The sequence below is a fragment of the Triticum dicoccoides genome, chromosome 7B, assembly GCF_002162155.2.
Source record: "Triticum dicoccoides isolate Atlit2015 ecotype Zavitan chromosome 7B, WEW_v2.0, whole genome shotgun sequence".
Lineage (NCBI taxonomy): Eukaryota > Viridiplantae > Streptophyta > Magnoliopsida > Poales > Poaceae > Triticum > Triticum dicoccoides.
Window position 1 is genome coordinate 56,308,110 of NC_041393.1, and position 9,416 is coordinate 56,317,525.

Below are 9,416 nucleotides of genomic sequence, written 5' to 3' on the forward strand. Positions count from 1 at the left end.
GCAACTCATCTTTGTTGGTGATGCCGACAAGGCTCCGGACGGTGGCCCTCCATTCGCCGAGCTTCTCCGTAGCAGGAGGGAAGTCGAGGAGCAGCTATGCGCGTGCTAGGGCTTCTGCTGGTGTGGGCGGCAGCGAAAGCTGCATGGATCGTGACGCGCTTCGACTTCTAACTACGTTAGAAGGAGTTCCATCACAACCCTGTGGCCGTCCACCACCTCCGCCAACACCTTGGCGCGCATGCTGGCCCTCCTCGTCACGTGAAGGGCGCACGGGGCTCTTCCCAGGGCGGCGCCCAGGGTCACCAACAGGGCGGCACTGCTCATCGCGCACGACCTGAGAAGAGCACGCCGTGGGCACCGGTGTTGGTGTCTTGGAGGTCGCCGCGCCGTCGTCTGGCGGTACGACGATGCCCCTATAGGGCCTCGCGTCGTCTGCAAGGGGACCAACTTCGTCTCTGGAGTTCGCGGCGCGTGGCTCGTCGCCTGGCGCACGAACGAGCCGCTCACCAGGCCCGGACTGCCAGGGTGATGTGGATGTTCGCGGGCTGCGCTACGGGTTCTCTCCGTGGCTGGCCCACTATTGGTCCGCACCGGTACAAGCAGTCCGGCCTGGACGAACCGATCGCCGTGGTCGTCTTCTTCTTGGGAGTCATGGTGATGAAGAGCTGCGCTACTAGCTGCTAAACCAGATACTCACTACTGCGCCCCCTATCTGGCGCGCCAAAGATGTCAGTGGGAAACGACACCTACGGGATCACAAGAATCCCTACTACGGTTGCGGGGCGCTGGGTTGTGAGGAGAGCAGGATCAACAGTCAGTACGAGCACGTGGGTCGTTTACCCAGGTTCGGGCCACAGAGATGCGTAATACCCTAGTCCTACTTTGATGTGTATATTTATGTTCTTGAGGTTCTTGAACTAGCTACAATGAGCGTAACTTGTCCAAAAGTTCGAATCCTTCTCCTGGATGCCTCGGGCCTCCTTTTATAGGCAAGGGGATCGCCACAGTGGCACATAGGAGGTGGCATCGGGGTATCGTGATTAAGCCTATCCCATGCCATTATGGGACAAAGTGCATTTAATGCGCCCCCGACGTGTCCACTTTACTTTACCGCCGCTTCGCCCTGCCTCGACACGCGCCTGGGCCAGCGAGGCTGTGGTGACATGTAGGCTGGCAGGCTGCTGAGGTGGCGCGGTGGTAGGGCTTTCACGAAGATTTGCATGCTACCACGTAGGCATGCGCTGAGTTGGCCGAGAAGCCTTGTGCTGACACGCAGGTGCTTGCCCAGCTGGTGGCTGGCAGTTGCATGGGAGCGGTGGCAAAAGCCTGGCGGGTGCGGGCCTGGCTGTGGCCTCGCGGATGCCCCTGGCAAGGGCCTTGCAGGGGCCCCAGCAAGGGTCTTGCCATGGTGATGCGGTCGTCGCCGGCAAGGATCTTGCCGGGGGTCTTGTGGGTTCCCTCGGCAAGGATTTCGCCGAGGTTCGTCGTCTTCTACTTTTCTGATTTAGAGTGTTGTTCTTGTCTTCACAAAAATCTGCATGCCATCACGGAGGCGCCTCCCGAGTCTTGGTCCCAACGCGGTTGGCGGCGCTGGAGGAACTGGGGCTCAAGGGTGGCGTGCCCTGCTGGCGTCAGGTAGGCTGCCCCGGCAAGAGGGCCCTTGCCAGGGCCGTGGGGGCTGCCCCGACAAGGACCTTGCCGGGGGAAGCCACTTCACCTTCTTGCTCTTTATGCTTCTGTCTTGGCGTTGCTTGGGTCGTCTTGCGGCTTTGATTTCCTGTCTCTGCCCTGCTTAAGTGTGGTCGTGGGCGCGCCTCACTGCCCGTGCACAAATAAGGGGTACAAAAGAGCGTCCCTGTTTTGGTACACCGACACAGGTCAAGCTGATTGGTGCAACACAAAAGAGTGAAAGTGTACCATAGTTGTTTTCTGCACCAAAACCAACTGAAACCAACCCAAGCTCACAAGTCGACCAAAATTAAGAGCAGATTCGACCGAGGATTGGACGCAACAGCCACACTGTACACGGAGCTCCTGCGAGAGCCATCGTAGGAACGGCTTAGTGCAAGGAGATATTAATGCTAACGAAACTGCACTCTGCACGTTCGTTCATGATTGCAGCTGATTGAATTAGCTGGTCATACATTCATGCACAACATTTAAATTAATGCGCACACAGAAATAAAACATAAGGAAAACAAGGCACATATAGTATATATTAGATTTATTACTGCATATGATCAATACCAAGTTGCAACATGCAAGATATATAACAGCAGCATATATATAGCTACCGGATGATCCACTCACTACTACGACACAAAGAATTGCGACAGTTTAATCTCGGGTTCGATCGATAAATAGACTTATTTGGAAGGCAACGTATGCAGAATACGAATCCATAGGTTTGCTTGAGAAATTTAGGAAGCAAACTTGGAGAGGAGCTTGTTGAGAACGGAGGCGCTGCAGGTTTTGACGATCTGCTCAATCTCCTCAGCTGTGAAAACTTTGTGCACGGTTGTGTTAGATTTGATGAACTCCAAGCACTCTTCCTTCAACCAACGGTAATGTCCCCGCTCAGCTCCAACAATGATGTCCGCTACCGTCTTCAGCTGAATGCTGGTGCCCAACTCGTCTTGGCAGATCAACTTGAGCCTATGGAGATCATATCTCTCCGCAGCTTCAAGCAACTGCAGCAGCCACATTACATGTTGGACTGCTTTTGGGGCTCCCTCTGGTGTCCACACTTGTATTTTATTCCAGTCAGGTACAGGCAATGTGTCGGTGTAGATGAAAGTTAGCATGCTCTTAAACACTTCTGCTTCTATACCATCGATCTTCACAGTAGCACCACCAGGAGTGTCACCAAACAGCTGTGACTTGAATGCCATAGATCGCGCTGCAAGCACACATTGATGCGCAGCAAATGCTTCGCCGCCAACCTCAAACGTCACGTCAGCACCCTCCTTGGACATGAGGAGATCCTTGAGGCCTTGTTCGGATAAACCTCTCCTGGAGGGGATTGGAGAGGTTTGGAGGGGATTGGATGAGATTTTGACTTGTATGGGATTTAATCCACCTCAATCCGCTTCAAACCCCTTCAATTTTGTTGCAACCGAACAAGGCCTGAAGTGGATTGCCAGGTCGGAAGGAGGGACTTGGATGAACCGAGAAACGATGGTGGTAGCGCCAACCTCCGTGTTGACGTCGGCCTTGACGTCAAGTACGCTAACGTCGAAACGGATTATGAAGCTGTCATCCTTGAGATACGAAGATCTTTCCAACGTAGATCTTCTTATGAAATCTTTATCGCAGATTACAGAATTGAGAACAAAATCTTCTGTTTCACATTCATGGATGTATACTGACTCTTGCCACTGAAATTGGTCGATCAAACAGATGGCAAGCCGGACCTTCACGGGCTGCTTTTGCTCATCATCGTCAGCGTCATCATCTTCGTCGTCCTCAAGGCCAATAGAAACCGATACCCAACCGTCCCACTGGTAGTCACAGCCATTAGGGTAGTAGTTGAGATACCAGCGGCGGCCTCCAACCAAGAAAGTGCGAGATCTGATGTACTGGCCGGTGGGCGTCTTGTTTCTCGAGAAGCCTTCGACCGCGAGCAGGTGGTACCCGCGGGCCGCGCGGGAGTCGATGGGCGACACGGTAGACGTGCACAGCTTGCCCTCAGCGGTGACGAGAGACATGCCAGCAAACGCCATGTCCGATCGACAAGCTAGCGTGGACCTGGAACGGTAGATCGATAGGTCAGAAACATGCATACGAGGTGAGAATCATTAACCAACAGTAAAAGATCATAGCTAGTACGTACTTTACATTGATCTAACTAGGATGCAACTTACAGTAGATCAAACAACAACACTAACAAATAGCCTTTAGAAGTCTAACAGTAATATTTTTTCTTCTAAACAGTAATTTTTAAGTTTGTATCCACTTCTAAACAGTAATATTAATTCGTAATGATATACCTTAATTAAGTTTGGGCCGGGTTGACTCGCCTGAGCTACGCTGCCAGATTCAAAGACTCCGAGGATCAATCCGTCGTGGACGACGGCGTGCAGCTAGTGCACTGTTGTCAAGATCGATGCTGCGATGCTCCGCCGAGTGCTCAAGCGCTAGGCGCTAGCAGCAGCTGCTGCTATGCCCTAGGATGACGGCGACAATTCAAAGTTTAAACGAAAGTTCCACCCATCGAGTATATCCGACCGGCGGTAGCAGCAAAACCATAGCGGAAGTGCATAACATCTGATCGATTCTTCTAGTATCACAATAAGCCAACCACGACCGTACATGGGTTTCTTTTTCTGAGGGGACACGACCGTACATGGGCTATATTGCCTGCTGGGCTTTGGGATTCTCTAATTTGGCGCTGGTTCATTAACATATGGGCTAATTTGTCTCAAAAAGGAAAAAGAACATATGGGCTTTTCTTAACAATAGGACCTGGGGATTTCTTGGTTCATCATGCTATTGCTCTAGGTTTGCATACAACTACACTTGTTAGAGAGAATTGTTAGTAGACTGGAAACCTGGAAGGAGAAGCTTCTGTCATTGGGAGGAAAGGAAATTCTTCTAAAAGCAGTCATGCAATCTATTCCTTTTTTTGCTATGTCTATATTCAATATCCCCAAAAAACTATGTAAGGATATGACAAATGCAACCGAGTTCTGATGGGGAGATACGAAGGAAATTAAGCGTATGCATTGGATGGCATGGTGGAGAATGTGTATCCCTAAGAAGGATCGAGGTATGGGCTCTCGGGACCTACACTCTTTTAATTTGGCAATTCTAGCAAAGCAATCCTAGAGACTCGTTTCAAATCCGGATTCCCTGTGCGCTCAGGTTTTAAAAGCTAAGTATTACCCAAGCCGCAATTTACTTAAAGCTGGTCCAAGAAAACTTTCATCTTTTACGTGGCAAAGCATTGTGGCTGGTCTTAATACTTTTAGAAGAGGGCACATCTGGCGTGTTGGCACGGGGCGGAACAATCAATAATTCAATATATGAGAGGATCATTGGATTCCGGGGAGCCCCGCTCGCATGATATTAAGTCCAAAGGGGCATGTTCTTCTTCAAACAGTAAATGAGCTAATTGATCTGAATATAGGTAATTGGGATGAGGACTTAATACGAGTAAATTTTTTGCCCTATTGATGTTGACATGATTCTTCAGATACCCCTTAGCGATCATATAGATGAAGATTTCGTGGCATGGCACTACACAAAAGCATACACGTTCTCGGTTAGGTCAGCATATTATATTGAATGGGATCATTCTCACCGGCATAGACTTACCATACTGATAGTCAAGGTACATCATCATGGAACCTAGTTTAGGAAATTCTATAGAAGTTGCAGGTACCGAGTAAAGTGATTTTTTGCGTGGAAGGCTCTCCATGGGATAGTTCCGAGACTGTCGGTGCTTGCTAATAGGCACATCTGCACTTCTCCACAATATCCAGTATGTTCTATGGGCCTGGAGGAGATTTTACACACTTGATGTTTACTTGTGCACGAGCGAAGCAAGTTTGGGTTGCCCTGGGTCTTCAAGAAATTACTGAAGAAGCGTCACGTATAGATAGATCCGGATCCATTGTGTTGGAAGAGCTGCTGCGTCAGACTAGTAACAAATCACCGATTCTTGGTCATGTTGGTCTTAAAGAGCTAATCGTAGTTGGGGCATGGTATGTATGGTGGCAGCGGCGGGAGTTTGTTAAGGGGGGATATATAGCCCCGCCGCGTCGCACATCTTTTGTGATTCAAGCTCTAGCAAGCAATTTTGCAGGCGCACATTCAGGGACCAAGCAAGAAGAAATCATTTGGATAAAACCACCAAATCATGCGTAGATCCTACTCTTAGGAATGATGGTGGAGGAGGTGCAGGAGCGGTTATTCGAAATGATAAGGGTGAGGCCATAGCTGGTGCATGTTGGCCTCTTCACCACCTGTTAGATGTAGCAATAATAGAAGTTAAAGCACTACAACATGGCTTAAACCTCATTGAAGATTTGGGGTGTATTCCAGTCATTGGAGAATCGGATTCCTTGGAACTTGTTCAAGCTTTCAATGGCACAATCCAGGTATGGAGTCCTTACGCGGCTATACTTGTAGAGTTTTGAAATAGCTCAGAGGATTGGTGATATTTGTTTGCAACACTGCAACCGGGAAGCAAATCATGTGGCGCATAATTTAGCTAAGCATGCTAGTATTTCAAACTCTACTGTCATTTGGGATGATACCCCACCTAGTTTTATTGTTTCTGATGTAATAAACAATGTATCTCTTTTTAAAGTGAAATAAAGTACGCCATGAAGGCTTTTTCCTAAAAAAAACTTATACTGCGGCGAGCGATTGGCAAGGGTCTTAGCCTCTGCTCGCCCCTCCCTATCTCCGCCCCAGCTAGCATTGAAGGATAGATGGTCATGGACGGCAGCAGAGGGAAAGGAGGATCAAGGGAGATAGATGTCATCTGCCGATGCGTTGAGGTAGGGATACCCAAGAATTTATATGCCGTCCTCTCCAGTGCGATGCCTTGATCTACCTCCTCAAAAACCGAAATACAGGCAATTAACCTTGTCACTGGATTCGTCTCCAAAGTTCACTTTGGTCACTGACTCCGGAATACCTAGATTACGGTTACTAAAGTTACATCACTGGACAGCGCCGCTGACCATGTATGCTTCCAAGCCGTATTGGGCCGACGTGGCATACAATTTGACCATTTGACTAGCCACATAATCGCCAGCAAGGCATGGCCCAGTTGCATGGTTTTTCCCCACAAAAATGCTATTTCGCACGAGAATAAGTACCATGTCCCCTTTCTCTTTTCCCCAAATTCTTAGCCATCGGTCCCCTTCCCTCGTCGTAGCCGCACCCCGCAGCCGCTGTGTCGCCGCCCATCATCGCTGCTTCGAGCTTATCCTCTCTCATGCATGTATGCAGCTAGCTCGTCCCGCTCCGCTAACCACCGCGGCGGTCCGTTCACCCCCGGATCTCCTGCCCACATTGTGGTCCCATGGTGAAGCTGCACGTCTCCGACAGCAAGGATCATGATGGATGGGTGTACTGCAGGTGCCTTACCATGGTGTAAGTACCTCTTCATGTTGCAATTTTGTGTCCTGTTGGCTGCATACTGTTTGTCCTCTCCTTTTGACTGCAAATTGGTTAAAAAATCATGATTTTTTTGGTCACGTCTATTTGCAATTTGACAGGATGGTTGCAGTTTCTGTTAGAAATAAATGGGCTATGCCCATAACAATTTCTGAAATCTCAGATGGTGGCCCAGAATAAAATGGCAAGTGGTGGGGCTAATGTTTAGGGGTTGTTTGGTTTAAGACTAAGTTTGCCAAAGGTTGCCACACCTAAGGTTAGGCAAGTTTGACCAACTTAGGTGTGCGTTTGGTTCAAGCCACATCTTAGACAAGCCACACTAGGATCCCACATCACATACACTCAAAAAGTGTGGCAAGATTTCCTTAGGCTTGCCAACTTGTGGCTCTCGTTTTGAAGAATGGGATAAGAACTAACTATGGCGAGGGGAGGGGAGCGAGGGCGGAGAGCCGAGCTCAGTCGCGTCAGCGGCTGCGTTTGTTCATCGGTGTGCTATGTGCTGTGCTAGTGTGAGGCAAGGGGGAAAAGTCCAGTCTAAACCTTGAACTTGCAGAGCTTAGCTAAACCAAGCATCCAACTTCAAATTCTGGTAGTTGGCACTTTGAACTTGTCAATCACAGTCTAAATCGAACCATGGAGCAGTTTTTCTTGAAAAACATATATCCCAAAGGGGGATAATTTGCTACTTTCACTGCTTGACTTGACCCAGCTGTCATATTTATCTTCCACCTCTAGTCTCGTGCGGGTCGCCCAGTAACTGATTTTTTTGTATTCGTGCTGACTTTCATAGTGAACTTAAGCTGGTTTCCATAATCCTTTTTTTTCGTACTTGTGCTAGTAACTCTTTCTTTTTTCTCTTTTGATTTCCTATTTCTGTAGTTTCTATTATCATTTTATATCCCTTTTTATTTCTTTTTAATTTACAATTTTCTTAGGCATTTTTTATTTTTCTTTCTTTCTTTTCTAATTTTCCTTTTCTCTACTTTATTATTAGATTTCTTTTTTAAACATTAGGTATCTAATTTGATGTATATTTTTGAATATACAATGAGAATTTTACAATACATGGTCAATTCTCTTAAATATATGTTGAACAATTTTCAACTTCGTAATCTTTTTAAAATTTGTGAACATCTATCAAACTTGTGAATTTTTAAAAAAAATCATGAAAACTAATTCAAATTCACAAATATTTTTTGACTTCCCGAACATGTTTCGAGTTTGTGGATATTTTTTCAACTTCGCAAATGATTTTCAAACTCATGAACGTTTTATGAAATTCATGAACACTTTATAAATTTGTGAACATTATTTTTTTCCATTTTTAAGTCCGTAATCTTTTTTCAAATTCATGAACATATTTTAACATTCAAAAATATTTTTGGAGCTCATGAAATTTTTCAAACGCAATAAACCTTTTAAAATTTGTGAACATTGTTTGAGTTCATGAACATATTTCCAAAATCGTGATTTTTTTTCAAATTTGAGAATATTTTTATTTCCGATTTTTTTCCAGATTTGCGAAAAAATTGAGTTCACGAACATTTCTCCAAAATTCTGAGTTTTTTTTGTATTTAAGAATATTTTTCAATTTCCGAACATTTTTCAACATCATGCACATCAAAGGAGTGACCCGAGAGATGTAATCCCAAGATCGTCGCTTTCCCGGTGCACCAAACAACTCCAAGGTTCGATTTAGTCTAGGATTGACAAGTTCAGCGTGCCAACGACCGGGATTCGGAGTTGGGTGTTTGATTTAGCTATGCTCTACAAATAAAAGGTTTAAAATGGACTTTTTCCGAGGCGAGGGCATGGCCATGCCATGGAGCCTGAACGTGTAGCGTCGTGTTGTGTTGAAAGCTTGTCTTTCACTAGGGCGCGAACTATATTTCTTAAAAATTTAAATATTTGTTTTAGAAAACCTTGTCGCACTTTGTTCGACAACAATGTTCAGTGGAATTGATACAAGATCATGTGGCTCTTGCAGCCACACATGCCTACCAACATCAGGAGAGAAAACTTTGGTAAGCCATCAGCCTCATAGTTTCTACGTCTAGATTCGTAAATAAACCGACATGATTCAAAATCATTCTTCCTATCGTTCACCTCTTTGATCACCGCCGCATGAGCTCCTCCAACATTTGATTCAATATCTTTAATAATTGAACTGTTGTCTGAGGAAGTGAGAATATGTTTTGCCAAACAATCAGTGCCGAAAGACCAAGCTTCTCTGGATGCCATTGCTTCAAGGACCACCACATTGGTGACATCGTTAAGAGCAATAG

At 46.5% G+C, this 9,416-nt stretch overlaps 1 protein-coding gene across 1 annotated transcript; it reads right to left on the minus strand.

Moving 5' to 3' along the window:
- Positions 1-2,420: 2,420 nt before the first annotated feature.
- Positions 2,421-3,722, minus strand: LOC119335256 (BTB/POZ and MATH domain-containing protein 3-like). The gene is made up of 3 exons (XM_037607404.1): positions 3,634-3,722; positions 3,122-3,531; positions 2,421-2,992 (listed from the first exon to the last, which is right to left on the minus strand). The coding sequence occupies exons 1-3, from the start codon at positions 3,720-3,722 to the stop codon at positions 2,421-2,423; spliced, it is 1,071 nt and encodes a 356-aa protein (XP_037463301.1).
- Between the last annotated feature and the right edge of the window lie 5,694 nt (positions 3,723-9,416).

Bases quoted from the DNA above. Each gene is read 5' to 3' on its own strand.
- LOC119335256 (XM_037607404.1), bottom strand. From the start codon at position 3,722: ATGGCGTTTGCTGGCATGTCTCTCGTCACCGCTGAGGGCAAGCTGTGC. The intron at 3,532-3,633 runs GTACCACCTGCT...CCGCTGGTATCT, and splicing joins GACTCCCGCGCGGCCCGCGG to CAACTACTACCCTAATGGCT. The intron at 2,993-3,121 runs GTTCGGTTGCAA...TATCCGAACAAG, and splicing joins GGCAATCCACTTCAGGCCTT to GCCTCAAGGATCTCCTCATG.